The sequence below is a fragment of the Eurosta solidaginis genome, chromosome 1 (assembly GCF_040869045.1).
Source record: "Eurosta solidaginis isolate ZX-2024a chromosome 1, ASM4086904v1, whole genome shotgun sequence".
In the NCBI taxonomy this organism is placed as follows: domain Eukaryota; kingdom Metazoa; phylum Arthropoda; class Insecta; order Diptera; family Tephritidae; genus Eurosta; species Eurosta solidaginis.
In genome coordinates, this window is record NC_090319.1 from 211,435,275 (window position 1) to 211,453,485 (window position 18,211).

General features: G+C 35.9%; 1 protein-coding gene across 12 annotated transcripts in view; it reads left to right on the plus strand.

Moving 5' to 3' along the window:
- scro (scarecrow) overlaps nucleotides 1-18,211 on the plus strand; it is a 1,102,402-nt gene that overhangs the window by 241,809 nt on the left and 842,382 nt on the right. For all 12 annotated transcript variants that reach the window (XM_067760136.1, XM_067760130.1, XM_067760134.1 and 9 more), the window contains one exon: nucleotides 2,422-2,633. In XM_067760136.1, the coding sequence (XP_067616237.1) occupies nucleotides 2,422-2,633 (212 nt within the window). The remainder of the gene's footprint in view (nucleotides 1-2,421; nucleotides 2,634-18,211) is intronic.

The window sequence follows — 18,211 nt, forward strand, 5'->3', positions numbered from 1 at the left end:
ATTTGCTCATCTCCTTCTGCTCTGCGTTTACGGCCACCCACATTGTTGGAACTATTAGGACCGGTGTTGCAATGACGTGCAATGTGGCCTGGATTGCCACACTTGAAACATTTCATAACTCCAGTATTTTACTCTTGTAATTCCTTCAGTGCTTGCAAAATTGTGTCTACCCAATCTGGCCTTTCTATTCCACACGACGGGCTTTGTACGCTGGCTTACTTAAAAAAGAGGCTGTTTCCTGAGTCAGTGCATGTGATTCCGTTTCAGCAAAAATTTGCTTTGGGTTTGCGTATGTAGCTCGCTTCGTTTCCACGTCCCGTATGCCATTTATAAAACTCTGAATCTTAACCTTTTCAGCGTATTCCACGGGGGCATCCAACTCGGCCTCGATTTTTTCCTCAAACTGCGTTATTTCTCGTCCATACGCGCTTCGAGTTTTGATGATATACGTGCCTCTTGCGTTTCGAGTTGTACTGTTATGCGTGTCTCTTGTTCTTTCAGTTGTGCTTCCATATTTGATGTAATCTGTGTCGACATTCCTGAAATACGCGTTTCTTTTGCTTCAATTTTCGATGTTATGCGTGTCTCCTGCGATTCCAGTTGGGATGCCATATATGTCTCTTGTTCTTCCAGTTGAGTTTTCATCTTGGATGTTGTTCGGTTCTCCTGGGATTCCAGTTGTGATGCCATTGTCGATGTTTGTGCAGATATTGCAGCCAATATCATGTTAAAGTATGTAACTGTCTGCGATGTTTCGGGTTTCTCCTCCATTTTTGTTGTTGTCTCGTCACTATCATGATGAAAGACGCTCTTTTCAACATTAATTCCTTCCGACTCCATAACGTCTCGTAGCCGTGCTTGAAGCTCGTTCTTATTGCCGGTTGTATTCGATCCACAGCTCTCCAACTCCTTTTTCAGTTGCTGGATCCTTAATTCCTCTGGTATATATTCAACAATTCCTCTTCTTACACCAATTGTAACGAATTTAGGGAAACTCCGCTTATTTCAAACCTTCTGCTAACGGTCGAATCCCTAATTTGTTGAATAAATAATTCCAATATTCAGAAATGCAAAATTGTCTTTATTTATTAGAATACGTAGACTAAAAAAAAACTTCTGGTAACACTACGGACTCAATCAATCTATGTGAGGTCCTCAATGGACCGGCCAGTTCAACTTAACCTAACCTAGCCTATTTTGAGGGCACTTCACAATAACACTTATACTTCACAACTATTTGCGTGTTTAAATCAAACTGATTAGTCATGCCTCAGCTTGCGTTGCTTTTATACTCTCTTGCCTCGTCTTCATATTTCTACTAAGGTCTAGATGTTTCGCCTTCTAGGATAGTTGTATCTTCTACTTGGTAATTTCTATATACATGTATATTTGTAGTTTATGTTTATCTTATAGCCATATGCTTGTGTATGCGTGAGTACTACTTCGGCTGATGATTATATGTGTTTGTGAGTATATCTTCGTTGCCTTATGTAATAAGTTTCGTCTGTAATTAAAATAAAATAAATTCGATGAGCACTTATGTTCAGCGCATAAATCTGATTGTTTGATTGATGAAATTCATTCCTATTTATACAGAATTTCTTAGCCTATACAAACATATTTACATTAATATTTACATACTAGAGGTGCATAAATTAATAATGAGAAATGGTTTGTCAGCAAATTATTATATTGACCTACATATTGTCAATATGATCCCCACTTGAGCACTTTGGTATGACGCATCATCATTTGTTTACTTACGCACGAGTGGCTGTCTAGTATCAGCTTAGTGATGCTAGTATAAGCTCAGTGATGTTAATATTCGTCAAAATATTTACATACATTTTTATACGTGTTGCCAAGTTAACAATTAAAGGTTAAGAATGGTTAATGGGTTAATAGTTAAAATTTGTTATATATGTTAAATTTGAAATATAAGTACCAAACTGTCGATTTTTGAGCTGGGGAGAATTTGGTCACTATGGAACTAGTACTTATTTGGTACTTTAAGCCTAGTTCTGAACAATAGGTTTTTATCACTAGTTCCTGATTTCCCTCCAAGGTTTATATTACATATCACAGAAAAATGATTCTTCAGATTTTGTGAATTCTTCAAATTTCATCAAATTATTGCTCAGCTTCATTTAGGAAAGGTCCTTGGGGACAATTCATTTTCTGTGAGGTGATAAAATGAAAATGAATTTTCATACATTTGCACAAATTTTTGTATTAGTTTTCTGTTTTATTTTATCACTTCATAGTATTGAGCCAGGGGGCCATTATTTGTTTTTTTTTTTTTGAAATTATTGATATATATCTAGTTTTTATAAATATATGTTTATTATAGGCGAGATTCTTATAATCTAAAGTAAGTTTTAAATAATCACACCGACTTTCACCATATTAATTATATTTCAGAACGAATTCAAGTGGAAGTAGTGTAACTTCGCCCAGTACATTAGGATCAGCGACCATGGCAAACCCGTACGCAATGGGCTCACTTTATCATAGTCCAAGTGTTCAAAGCTATTGCGGACCAGGGGATAACCTTTCTTTGGCGGGACATTATTCGGATATGAGGAGTTCAGCTACTTGGTATGGATCTACTACAAATGATCCAAGATTCGCTAGTAAGTTAAATTTATTCAAATTAATGTAACACTCAGAAAAACACTCAAATATTTCAGATTTACTATAACCGGTTGTACTATAATGCTGGCTATTGTAACTTTAATTGCATAGCAGTTGTTTGTAATGGTAAAAGGAAATCGAGATATCTATTTCCATCCGCGCGCCCCACAGTGTTTCGTGTAGAACAAGCTAGCAGGACAAAAACGAAGTTCTTATTCCAAGAAGAGTTGAATGAGAAATGAAAGAAAATAAACAAAATAACGGAATTTTTGCTTTTTTTTTATATTTTTCCTCATATATATTGAGTAATTGAAGTAAGAAGGCAGGATTGGTCGTAAAATGCATTGATTAATTTGAAAATTCTTGTTGAATATTAAGCTTCATATTTCTTTTAAGTGAACACTTTTGTATAATTTTTTTGATGAATTCTAAGCTCGAAGGTAAGTAAAATTTCTTAATAGTAATTCTTTCGAAATTAGAGTATGTTCAATATATTTAACATTCCGTTATTAAGAAGAAAAGTATTTTTTCTCTATATTTTTAACTTTAGGGACAAAAAAGGTACATACATCCGCGGACATCCGAGCTAAATTTTAAATATGTTATAATCGCAAGTATTATCTAATAGTCGAAAGAAAAAACCATTGCGAATTCTTTGCACATCTATTTTTAATTTTTTTTGTAGATTTGGTTATCTCTACATATAAAATAGGATGTACATATGTATGTACCAGCTCCGACGAGATATTTGAACCTTTAAAGCTGATCTACAAATGGCAAAACCAAGGGAACAGGTACAGGGAACAAACGCGTAGCCATAAAACACACAAAAATAAACGCGCAAGGTCAACAAGAGCACACCAAAAGCAAAAAGGCGAAGATCACTGACTTCAACCTGACACAACCTACCGCACCAGTCACCAAGGCATAAAAACATGTACATATAAAACAATCCTAATGCAGGTATAACCACACAGGAACGCTACACAAAACAACCCCATTTGGTAGCATCTACGGCAATACATGAATGTAATATAAATACTACACAACTGATAACAAATCAGAACGATCAACGACACTTAAGATGGCAGCACAACAATCATCAACTATTCGCCCTGTCGGAAAATAAACAACACAAAGCAGTTTAGTTATAACCGTACCAAGAACGGAGTTTTTTGACATTTGGGTTCAACATCCGAAGGAAACCAGATATAAAGGATTATTGAGTTTTGTTGTACTTAAGTACAACAGTATTCGATAAAAAGTTTAAGCATACAAATATCGGCATATTCGTCGAAGCTGGATCAAAAGTGGAACACTTCTGGAAGACGTAAGGAGCGATTTTTGAATAAACACACGGAGTGGTTTTCGGGTCCAGACTTCACATTTACAATAACGGTGGCTTCAAAGTTGCCATCAGACCAACCAACCACTTCTTCAGGTAACCCCGGCCCAGAAGACGAAAGAAGGACTTTGTTAACTGCAGTAAAAAAACCAAACGGCGACGAGTGGATAACCTCTTGCAATCTAGAAGTCCTGGTGAGTTACCTTATGCGGCAGAAGTATCAACGCATATGTCCGGCAACAGAAATGTTGCTAACATTATAAAAAAATCACAGGAAACCACTCAAATATCCCGCAAAAAGATGACATGTGAGCCAGATGCAAGATGCTTGAGCAATGTAGAAGCTTTAGCATACTAACTACGTAGATAGCAAGTCGACGCTCATGGGTACAAAACGACTAGGAAGTGGAGCATCAAGACAGACTATAAGGTTTATTCATAATTTTATAGTCTAAGAAAAGCTAGGGCAGAAAGCTATCCAAATGAAATTGATGTGGGTGAAACATGTGCGAAAATTAAAGTACAGTCCGTATTGGACAAAACTCTTGAGCGTTTAGGTTTAGCAAATCAAGAAGTTTTTGTTAGTTTATTACTTAAAAACTTGACGTATACTTTAATCAGCAATTGGGGTTGCGATGGAAGCTCTGGCCATAGCACATATAACCAAAAGTTTACATGCAGTTCTGACACTGATGAGTTTCTGTATATATATATTTAGGGGACTCATGTAACCGTATAAATGCCTTATAAAGTGTGTAAACGTATAAATTTATCTAGTGCGTAAACGAGCTGTCAAATTTTGTATGAAAAATCATTTACACAATTTGTATAAATTTACGCGCACATTTCATTGTGTAAACGCGGTAAACTCAAAGGAATGCAACCTTGCAGACATTGCAGCAGGCATTTTCATCAGAAATCTCCAACATCAGCAAGTAAGGGAGTTTTAGTTTTGCTTTTTCACTTAATCTTGGCATTTTTTAATTTGTATACCAATCAAAAAAATTTTGTTTGGCAATAATACCGCTGATAAACAATCAAGTTTATCAAGAGTATTACTAGGTGCGTTCATATAACCGCGTGTGTAAATGGATATAATTTTACACCTTATAAGTTTATATGCTTTCACGAGTCCCCCTATTTTCTTTCGTTCCTCTTCAATTACAGGATGAAAAAGGTAACATTGTTTGGCAGAATCCTCGACCTTCTTCTACCATGTATTGTCGTCCAATTAAATTTATTTTTTCTAAAGAAATAAGAGATTTTATTGTTTTTGAAACGAACAAAATTTTAGAGGAGATAAATGCGTTGTTGCCAACAAAGTACATGCTCGAAAAATACGAAGTTTCCGTAAATCACAATATGCTTCTAACAATGATTGACGGAAAAGTTTGCAATGCTTTGACTGAAACTTCTTCCGCACAAAAGTGTTATATTTGTGGTGCCACTCCAAAAGATATGAATAATGAGTTACGGGACTTTACGCCTAACCGAGATAATCTTGGTTTTGGTTTGTCTACTCTCCATGCATGGATAAGATGCTTTGAATGCTTGCTTCACATAAGTTATCGCCTCGAAGTAAAAAAATGGCAGCTTAGGAATGAGGCAGATAAAGAGAGTGTAAAGCTACGTTCCAACGAAATCCAGAATAAACTTAAAAGTGTACTTGGATTGATAGTAGATAAACCAAAACCAGGTTTCGGCAATGCCAATGACGGCAACACTGCTCTTAGGTTTTTCGAAAATTCTGAGGCTAGTGCTGAGAATACGGGATTGGATGTAACGCTCATCAAAATATTCGACACTCTCCTTCGCGCATTAGCATCTGGGTACAATAGAAATATCCAAAGATTTGAAAAATTTGCGGTCGAAACTAAAAAACTATACATAGATCTCTATCCATGGTTTACAAAACTATTCCACAAGTGACTCATCGAATGAAAGTGATGATAGCGAATAATAATATAATTATAAAAGATAACCTACCCTATAACTTTTTGTTGGATAAGGTTTTATTTAATTTAAATCTATTGTCTTTTCTACTTTGTATGATACTTTACTTTTATGTTTTTGTAATAAGTAATTTTCACATAATTAATTTTATTATTTACATTGTTATTATTATTATTGTAATTCACTTTTACATTCCTGACTGGTACTATAAGATAATTTTGTAAAAATTGTAGTGTCAGGATAAATACTCAAATAAATACAAAATATGTATGTACATATGTACAGTTACTCACATAAATAAGTAGACATTCCTTTTTGAACAATTCTTACAATTTTCGCTTTCGCAAATTTATTTTAACTAATTTCCCATAAGAAAATGTTTGAAAAATTCGACGAATTTTCATATTTTAACTAATTTCCCATAAGAAAATTTTTCACGATCTATAACAAAAACTAAGTTATATTTAAAAAATGTTTGAAAAATTCGACGAATTTTCATACAAAATTTTTATTTTTTTCCGAATTTTTTAGAGTATTGAGATTTGTAGTCCATTCAATTTAAGTACAATAAAGTAATATTCTTAAGTCCTTTAAATTTTTTTGGATCTATGCCACTTATTCACATGAGTTTACTGTATATGAAATAAGCAAATGTATGCATATGAAGTAAAATTTTGGAAAACAATAAAAAAAAGAACATATGGCTGAAAAAAATGACGTAGTTGTAATAAATGACTGCATATGAAATGGAAAATCTCATAAAATAATTTTGTCCAGCTAGCTTGTTCTACACGAAACACTGTGCGCCCGTACGATAACTAGGGCAACAATGAATATAGATTTATCAAATTTTATATACAGGGACTTCACGAAAAAAAATCGGTAGTCGCTACCCCAAGCAGTAGCTTTTATTTAAGTAAATATATTTAAGTAAGTAATATATTAAACATTATTATGAAATGAAATATATAGTTCTGTGTCTATTCAACATTTAACAGCAGAGTTGTTCAACCTCTATATCAGAGCTATTCAAAAATTTTTATATTGAAGTGCAAATCACAATACATATCTATACAAAATTATGTGTGCACTGAAACTTTTTTAAATTGAAAAAAAAAAAAATTTTAAATGTTAAAAGAATTTGGTCCTCTTGATAAATAAATCTTGAATTTAAAATTTTCTCAGTGCTGCAGTAATTTTGCAAAATTTTTGGTTGTCAATTTTTAAGTGTAAATTTGATTATCATAGTGAAGTGCCTTGGCTTCATATGGAAATACTTTTTCTTTGAACTTTCATAAGAAATTCAATCACTTTCATATGAATCGAATTTTTTATGCGAGGTAATATGGGATTGCTATGCAATTTTTTTTATATTCAAAGTGTGAATTTATATCTGTGCCTATCTTCAGGGCAAAACAAAAACAAAAGTGCTGTAAGCGTATAGGTGTTGAGCAGCTCTGCTCTATACACTTGAAGAACTTTTGTTTAGGTTTTGCCGTGAAGCATAGGCACGGATACAAATTTACACTTCAAATATAAAAATAGTTTGCATCGCACTCCCATATGGTAACATATAATTTCAACTCATTTGAAAGTGCCTGAATTTTTCATAAAAGTGCATAGAAAAAGCGCTAAAAACAACAATTTTTTATACTCCCATACAAAAGATTAGTCATAATTTGCCAAAATGTAGTAAAAAATCATAAAATTCTTGTTTATACAGCTATAAATTCAAAACAGATGGATCGATTGGAACATTTCTTCTTTGCAGTAAAACTTTGAATTATTTACCTTCGTTCTGCATCAAAAACAATACTTGATTCCTTTCTAATATGAGCGAAATTGTTTAAACAAAAGTAACGTTTTTACTAAAAAATTAAGTGCGAGTGTTTTTTCGCTGTGAACTGTGGTAGCAAATTTGCGTTGAGTGGAACATTATGCGTCACTTACGCTAGCATTATTTAACTTGGGGTATATAGGTATTTATGTATGATGTATGTACATATGTATGTATTTTGCATATCAGCTTGACATATCGAGCCCTTCCCGCAATTTAAGTGTAACCAACAAAAATATATTAGTTTATTGCTGAAAACCGATAGTTTTGCATGATTTGAACCATCTCAAAAATTTTTATAATAGAGAATAGTACCGTTATCAAGCTAAATCAAAAAGAAATTTTAGTGTAAGTGAATTTTGAGGTTTGTTTACTTTTTTTGTGACCGCAAATTGCTACTTACCTCAAAAGTGCTTCTCTGTGGTATCTTACGAGTAATGTTTATTTTCACATTTATCGTGTATATTTATATTGTTCGCAAAAGCACTTGTTGCAATTATACTGTATATGCATGATTTAAGCAACAATTTTGCAAAAAGAAAAAAATATGGCTGAAAACGAAAATATATATTTTAGTTTGATACAAATCATTTCTGCTTAAGTTCGTGAAATCCAATAAAATTGTTTTATTATTTTAATATGGAGCTTTTACAAAATAAGGTCGTTAATTATTTTATATTATCTTTAAAATAAAATAACAAAACTGTGTTTTTATACCAATGAACGGTCAAGAATAACTCACTGGTGCCATATAGCGATACCGAGTCTTGAAAAAAAATATTCTGGAGAATTAGAAAACGAGATATGCGTTGGAACAAGAGGGTACAAGAAGAAACGAAAACTTCCTAAAAGTCTTCGGAGTAGAAAACGAAAGCTGTATGAAATTAAACCAAATCCCTGCGTAGGTAAAAAGTGTGGAAACAAGTGTTGTGAAAAGCTTAGTGAGCAAGATCGGTTGGTGCTAAGTGAACACTTTTGGGGCTTAGGCAACAAGATACGACAAAGAGATTGGCTTCTATCGTGCATGACCCTGAAATGCATTCAAAGGAGAACATCAGATAGCCTTAAAAAACAGTGGAGCTATGCATATTTCATTAACTATAACGAAAAGCGTTTTAAAGTTTGTCAGCACTTTTTACTGAAAACACTTAATATTTCCCAAAACACGTTAATATGTGTTAGAAAAAAAACATAACTCTTCAAATACCTCTTGCCTTACCAAAAAAAGACCTCCTCCCCATAATAAGTCTGACGAAATAAATGTGGCTCTTTTGAAATCATTCATTGAACATCTACCCGCAGTTCCTTCCCACTATTGTAGGAACAAAAGTACTAAGTTATATCTTCCACAGTACTTTCGAAACTTGCCAACTGTGTATAGGTGTTACACGCAGCAAGTGATAAATACAAATCAGGAGCAAGCTAAGTTATCCCTAAGAATTTTTCGTACCATTTTCAAAAATAAATACCATATAGACTTCCATTTGCCAAAAATGGACAAATGCATTATTTGTGGAAAGTATAAGAATTCGGACAGAGAAGCACAAAACCTTTTACAACAAACTGAGGAAAATAAAATGCACATATGGGACAGAGATAAATCAAAAGAAATTTTCTTAGAGGACCAAAGAAAAAGAAAATAGAATGGGACGTGTATCTGCGCCAGCTTCGACCTTCAGAAAGTATTGAATACACCACACGGAAAAAGCCTTTCTATTCAAGAAAATATCCTTTTTATAATGAAATCGTTTACAAAAACGGCACAAGAAACGGTTATTGCTTTCTATGGGGTGAATCGGATGGAAAACGTGGATGTACGAAATTTCCAGTGGAATTTCCCAATACTTAAATATCGTGGATGAAAGGGGGACTTATTCTGATATAAGTCTATATTGTGATAGTTGTGTCGGGCAGAACAGGAACAGAGCTATGCAAGCAATGATAATATATTTCTTAGAGAAGGCTGCTAACATAAAACACATTAAATTTACTTAGCTGTTGCCTGGGTATACCATGATGCCCGTGGACTCCATACATATCACTATTGAGTCTTTTATTCGCGATAGAAATGTTTGGGCTCCAAGTAAATGGTATACAATTATTTCGAACGCAAGAACTATACCAGAAAATTATACATGCATTTCAATTCATAATTCGAATTTTAAAGATTGGAAAACCTTTTCTCAAGCTTTGCTTCCAGCTTCAGTTAAAATATCATTTACGTATTTGCGTTGCGCTATCTTGGAAAAAATTCTCCATTGGTTAAACTACACTATGGTTATTTTGATGATAGCGAAAAAAAGGTATACGATCTCAGTACAATTGTGCGGTCAAAAAGAAATTCTCTCATACTTAGTAAGGGTCCTGTTACCTTGTATGATCACTTCTTACACATCTCATCTTCAAAATATAACGACCTAAAAGCTCTTTGCGAAAAGAATATCATACCAAAACAATTTCACTATGAATATATTAGCTTATCCCATACTCGAAAGGTGCATTGCCTGAGACAGACGAAGATGACTGAATTATTTTGGTTACAACAATACTGTTTAATATATTGTGTTCAAATTTGGAATTGTATAAGTTTCCTTTAATTTCAAATATATGTATGTACTAAAAAATTACAATAAATACGCCTTTAATGTGCCCCTATGTAATCTGAAAAATATAATTGAATAATTTAAAATTTAACGTAACCAACAAAATAGTGTTTGGAAAGTGAGCCAACATGACAGCAAACCAAAACGTAAGTACAGATAACAGGACTTTAGGTACAGTGTAGTCAAAAATCGAAGTCTTAATTGTAGGCTCAAGAAATATTTTATACACATACCAAATTTCATGATAGTAGCTATTTTTTGTCAGAAGATAATTACAAAAAACCTTCTACTGTAAAATTTACTTTTTGTTGGTTACACTTAAATTGCGGGAAGGGCTCGAAATAACAAATTACATGATTGGCATAAAGTTGATGATTACAAATAATTAATTTGATCACACTTTGTGCCTACATTGAATATTTTCTATTTTATGCATGTGTTTGTGAAATTTACGCTTACAAAATGCATACATTTATTGCGTTCACTTAAACTACTTATAAATACAGCTTATTTCGTGCAGCTATAGAACAAAATTGTTGAGCTATATATAAAGGAAACTAGTGACGGTGTCAAAAAAATTTAAATGCACAGTTTTAATAAAAATACGCTTCTATTTGAACAAATACTTAATTTCCATGTGTTTACACGTTTGTGCTAATAATTTAATACAAAACTGAAATTATCTCAAAAACTAAGGTCACAGCTTATTTCGTGCACTGCAGCTTGCCTTAGAAAAAACTAATTTTTATTTAGTTTAGTACCTCATATGACCACCTTTTTGTGAAATAACATCTTCAAGATGATTTTACATATGTAGATGCAATTAGTTTTTGAACGGCTTCGGGTGGTACCTTATGCCTTTCTTCGACAAGAGTAGTTTTTAAATCGCTAATCTTACTAATCTGCCTTTGCCGTGTAGCCGATTCCAAAATTTACCACAAATTTTCAATGGCATTTAAGGCGAGAGAATGTGGAAGTAGATTCATGAGGTGTGAACAATTCCATATTACCCATGCCTGCACAATACAGGCACAATCCTGGATATGTGTTAAGGGTATTTGGCTTGGTTATTGCGAAATCGATCTTACTTACTTACTTAATTGGCGCTTAACCGTCTAAACGGTTATGGCCGTCCAACAAGGCGCGCCAGTCGCTCCTTCGCTCCGCCAACCGGCGCCAATTGGTCACACCAAGGGAGTTTAAATCGTTTTCCACCTGGTCCTTCCAACGGAGTGGGGGCCGCCCTCTACCTCTGCTTCCATAGGCGGGTTCCGATAGAAACACTTTCTTGGCCGGAGCATCATCTTTCATTCGCATAACATGGCCTAGCCAGCGCAGCCGCTGCGTTTTAATTCGCTGGACTATGTTGATATCTGCGTATAGCTCGTACAGCTCATCATTAAATCTTCTTCGGTACTCGCCATCGCCAACGCGTAGAGGGCCATAAATCTTTCGAAGAACTTTTCTCTCGAACACTCCCAAAGCAGCTTCATCTGCTGTTGTCATGGTCCATGCTTCTGCCCCATATAGCAGGACGGGTACGATAAGTGACTTGTAGAGTATGATTTTCGTTCGCCGAGAGAGGACTTTACTTTTCAATTGCCTACCTAGTCCAAAGTAGCATTTATTGGCAAGATTGATTCTTCGCTGGATTTCAGTGCTGATGTTGTTGCTAGTGTTGATGCTGGTTCCCAAATAAACGAAGTCTTTTACTATTTCGAAATTATGGCTGCCAACAATAGCGTGGTTGCCAAGGCGCATATGCGCTGACTCTTTGCTCGATGACAGCAGGTACTTCGTTTTGTCCTCATTCACCATCAAACCCATCTTTACCGCTTCTTTTTCGAGCTTGGAGTAAGCAGAACTAACAGCGCGGGTGTTTAGGCCGATGATATCAATGTCATCAGCATATGCCAGTAAATGCACGCTTTTATAGTATATTGTTCCAGTGCGGTTAAGTTCTGCAGCTAGTATAATTTTCTCCAGCATCAAATTAAAGAAATCGCACGATAGGGGGTCACCCTGTCTGAAACCTCGTTTAGTTTCGAACGGCTCGGAGAGGTCCTTCCCAATTCTGACTGAGCTGATGGTGTTACTCAACGTCATTTGGCACAGCCGTATAAGTTTTGCGGGGAAACCAAATTCAGACATAGCGGCATATAGGCAGCTCCTTTTCGTGCTGTCGAAGGCGGCTTTAAAGTCGACGAAGAGGTGATGTGTGTCGATTCTCTTTTCACGGGTTTTTTTCCAAGATTTGGCGCATTGTGAAAATCTGGTCGATGGTAGATTTACCAGGTCTGAAGCCGCACTGATAAGGTCCAATCAGCCGGTTCACGGTGGGCTTGCGAAATCGATCACGTACACCTAAATTAGGAGCGATACGCAACAAATTACCTTTCGTAAGTCAAATACAAAATTTTTGTCCATTGTGGCACCAAAGAAAGTTATTTTGCTAACTCCATAGGCAGCCAGGTAGACCCAAACCCATCACATTTCCACCGCCATACCATACAGTTGCCTTCAAAATTTTATTTTTGAGTTCTGAAATTGCTTAACACCGCAGGTGTTATCTCTGAATCAATATTTTTATATATTTGGCTTATATGGCATGATTAAAGTGAGGTTTAAAGCAAATACAGAGCACAAACAGCAATTTCAGAGCTAAAAATAAAAAATTTAAGGCAACTGTATGGTATGGCGGTGGAAGTGTGATGGGTTTGGGCCTACTTGGTGGCTGCCTCTGGAGTTGGCAAAATAATTTTCTTTGATGGTACAAAGGACAAAAATTTTTATTTAACCTACGAGAAGACAATTTGTTGCAAATTGTCCCTAATTTAGGTGTACGTGATCGATTTCGCAATAACCAAGACAAATACCCTTAACATATATCTAGGATTGTGCCGGGATTGTGCAGGCATGGGTAATATGGAACTGTCCACATTTCATGAATCCACTTCCACAATCCCTCGCCTTAAATGCCAATGAAAATTTGTGTTATAAATTTTGGAATCGGCTAAAAACTACTCTTGTCGAAGAGAGGCATAAGGTACCACCCGATTATTTATTATGTATTTACATATTTATGCGTGTTGCCAAGTTAATGCAACATAAATGGTTCAGACGCATACATATAGGGTGACCATGCATCCCGGCACTAATAGTTCTTCGTTGATGGGCTCGATAACCAACGCTAGGTCAACAAATGCGTTTTCTGTCAACTGCTCTATAACAGCCGCACCTTCCCAGCGCTCTGGTGCGCTATCCGCTACTCCTTTTAAGGTGACTGCCATGCCACCTCGTAGGGCTGTATTTGTGTCCCGATTACACGCCGCCCTTACCGAAAATGATATTGCTCATTACGTTTGCTCTAAACTTGGTGTTGCACCCACTAGTAACATCAATGTGTATAAATTTAACTTTGCATATGAGAGAGACATCTCCTCATTTAAAATATCCTTTTCAGATGAATATTTCGATAAGGTACTTGATTCCTCTTTTTGGCCTAAGCATACTGTGGTTCACTTGTTCACAAGAAAGGCGAGGGCCGAACCTGTTTATTACAGCCAAAAAACGGCACGACGAACACTGTAATAACAACACACAGGTAATTGCTGATCTGTCCCGTCTTCTCATTAATTACCAAAAAGTTCGTGGTTTACGATCAAAACTTGTTCCATTCTTCCTTAATTCTTTCAACTTTTCTGCACAAGTTGTAGCTTTTACGGAGACCTGGCTAAAGCCTGATAATTACAATTCTGAGGTTTTTTTTAAATAAATATGCTGTTAATCGGCGTGATCGCATCTCTAGAGCGGGAAGTGTCCTTATTGCTGTTGAATCTAACTTATCATCTGAGTTGATTTCGCTGGACAATATCTCTCATATCGAATTCATAGCAGTTGGGCTTTCATTCGGTAGCTATAGCGTAATTGTTTGCTGTTCGTATATACCACCTCGTTCGGATATGGATGTTTATGCTAGTCATAGTTCGGCCATCTGCGATTTGCAGGTAAGATAACGATCGACTTGTTGTTGTTGGTGACTTTAACTTGCCAACAGTTAGTTGGGTTAATATAAGTGATTCAAGCTTTTTAGCTCACACTGCTCAACATGAGTTTCTCAATTGCTTGTTAGACTCATCTCTTTTACAGATTAACAATGTTCCAAATAGTGGAAATAAAATGCTGGTTTTAGTATTTGTGGATGGTTCGGTGGGTACTGCCCTTACGCAAATCCCACATTTATCCCTTCCAGAAGGCCTACAAAGCGAATTTCATTATGCTCAATGATCTGTTGGCTTCCCATGATTGGTCGGATCTCTATGCTTGTACTGCTGTCGATTCGGCTATCTCTAATTTTTACAGTATGCTTGATGGCTTCTTTGATACCTGCATTCCTACTCGCTATACCCTATGTTCGAATAAGCCCCCTTGGTTTTCAAGGCAACTTGTCAGACTTAATAACATTAAATCTAGGCTTTATAAGAGATTCAAGAAATCTGGAGCATCTGCAGACCTCTCTAAATATCTAATAGCTCGTTCTAAATTTCACCGTCTTAATCAGCTTTGTTATAAAAATTACTTGAGTTGTTGTAAAGCCCAATTTTTTAGAAATCCAAAAAAGTTTTAGAGTTTTGTAAATTCAAAGCGGAAAACTTCTTGGTATCCTTCCTCATTAACGTTTGGAGGTAAAAAAGCTTGCACTGATGACGACGTTGCTGAACTATTTTCTGAGTTCTTTAAGTCCACGTATTCATCCAGTGGTTTTCATTCCTATCAATATCCCTATCGCTTAGATAGCCCGAATTAGGAATCCTGCTATTGATGGTAATATTGTTCTCCAGAGTCTTCAATCTTTGAAGCCCACCTTTTCTTCGGGACCGGACGGTGTTCCTATTTGCGTGCTGAGGTACTGCGCCGAAAACATGTATGAGCCTATTTTAAAATTATTTGACCTATCTCTGGGATCTGCGTTATTCCCGGCACTTTGGAAACAGTCTTTTATTATACCCCTGCATAAAAAAGGTAGTAGGTCAAAAGTTGAAAACTACAGGGGTATTACTAAACTTTCAGCCATTCCTAAAGTCTTTGAACAGATTGTTACCAGTGTTCTAGCCTTTTATCTCCATGCCAACACGGTTTCATACGTCAAAGGTCAACCACTACAAATTTTCTTGTATTCACCTCTATAGTTATGGAAGGATTTTTAGCAAGCAAACGGATGTCATCTACACGGAATTCAGCAAAGCATTTGATACCGTCAACCATGAGTTACTTATTCATAAGCTTGATTTACTGGGCTTTCCGTTTCACTTATTAATGTGGCTGAAAAGCTATCTTTCTAACCGGACCCAAAAATACCTGTTCAAGTGCAATCTGTCGGAATCGTTCGGAGTTTCCTCCGGCGTACCCCAAGGAAGTCATCTAGGCCCTTTGCTCTTTGCCCTTTTCATTAATGACTTGCCACAGACAATATTATATTCCCATACTATAATGTATGCGGATGTTGTAAAACTTTGCTACACTTACTGTCCTATCGATTTGAGTTCCTTGGATCTCCTTCAAGCCGACTTGGACTCGTTCCAGTGTTGGTGCACAACAAATTTACTAGCTTTAAATTGCTCTAAATGTAAGCATATGACATTTCACCGAGTGAAGCCAGCATTGAAACCTTATGTTATAGATGGTACGCTTTTGGAGCGTATATCTATTGCAAATGATCTAGGTGTCCTTTTTGATCCGAAATTGAATTTTAACATGCTTATTTCATCTATTGCCAACAAAGCGTTGGGTTTACTTGGATTTGTTAAAAGATGGGCTAAAGAGTTCGATGATCCGTACCTCACTAAGGTTCTTTACTGGTTCGTCCAATACTTGAGTATTGCTCATGCGTTTGGTCCCCTGTTTTTCAAAAGCATATAAAGCGTCTTGAGTCAGTTCAAAAGAAATTTTTGATATTTGCATTGCGCGGCCTTAATTGGGACTCAAGTCTCCACCTTCCTCCATACAGAAGTAGACTTCTTCTTATTAACTTACCCACTCTGGAAAATCAGAGAATATTACTGCGGGTATTGTTCATCCATATGCTCACTATTGGAGAAATTGGTTCTGCGGACCTTCTCAGCCGCTTGTTTTTTGCGGTTCCCCCTAGAGTATCCAGACACTACGTTCCTTTCAATTTACCCCTTTGTCGACGAAACTTTGCTAAAAATAATCCTCTTCTAATCTGGTGCGCGCACTACAATGACTTGTATAGCTGTATCAGTCTTGAATGTACTTTTGACACCATACGTAATGCAATACTTGCCTATCGAATTTAAGAGATACAAGCTAATTTAATTAGCTGGCATTTTATTTCTTCCATAAAAAACAGGAACTATCTCGTTTAAGGATGGAGGAACATTTATCAACATGTATCATTAAGAAGGAACAAGACAGTACTGTGTTGATTGGAATCTGGTGCATTCCAACAACGTAAAAAACATGCTTTTTCATGAGTCACTGACCGGAATAGTATGCATTCCGGCAGTATAATCTTATGGGTCATGCATCGAGCTGATTGGAATCCGGTGTATTCCAACAACACAGGTCATGTTACTTTTTTATGCCTTGTGATGGCGTATCCCCATTACACTACTCTTAGACCTGCTAGATTCCCATGACATGCTGATTGGAATCTTGTTGCATTCCAACAGGAAGATTGGAATCCACTGCATTCCGAAATCATGCTGAGCGGAATCTGATGCATTCCGCCAGTATAAGATTTTGGTATAAGATATTATTTCTTATTATTATTATATTCTGAAATTAAAGAGTAATGTTCATTAATATATCTTTGTTTGTAATATAACATTGTTGAAATCTCGATATATCTTAAATTTTATCTTTTGAGTTGTATATTTATATATCTTTTATATTATGCAGTCGACCATAGTTTGTCGTCGACTTTAAATAATAAATAAATAAATGTCCCGGATTTTTAAGAAATGTCCCGGATTGCACTAAATTCGAAGTAAGACTAGAAAACCTGCTAACCGAATGTGGTTTGTTTTTCTGATAACTTGAAAATCGTTCAGTATTCAGTCCCCATCAAGTCTCCACCTTCCTCCATACAGAAGTAGACTTCTTCTTATTAACTTACCCACTCTGGAAAATCAGAAAATATTACTGCGGGTATTGTTCATCCATATGCTCACTATTGGAGAAATTGATTCTGCGGACCTTCTCAGCCGCTTGTTTTTTGCGGTTCCCCCTAGAGTATCCAGACACTACGTTCCTTTCTATTTACCCCTTTGTCGACGAAACTTTGCTAAAAATAATCCTCTTCTTATCTGGTGCGCGCACTACAATGACTTGTATAGCTGTATCAGTCTTGAATGCACTTTTGACACCATACGTAATGCAATACTTGCCTATCGAATTTAAGAGATACAAGCTAATTTAATTTGCTGGCATTTTATTTCTTCCATAAAAAACAGGAACTATCTCGTTTAAGGATGGAGGAACATTTATCAACATGTATCATTAAGAAGGAACAAGACAGTACTGTGTTGATTGGAATCTGGTGCATTCCAACAACGTAAAAAAACATGCTTTTTCATGAGTCACTGACCGGAATAGTATGCATTCCGGCAGTATAATCTTATGGGTCATGCATCGAGCTGATTGGAATTCGGTGTATTCCAACAACACAGGTCATGTTACTTTTTTATGCCTTGTGATGGCGTATCCCCATTACACTACTCTTAGACCTGCTAGATTCCCATGACATGCTGATTGGAATCTTGTTGCATTCCAACAGGAAGATTGGAATCCACTGCATTCCGAAATCATGCTGAGCGG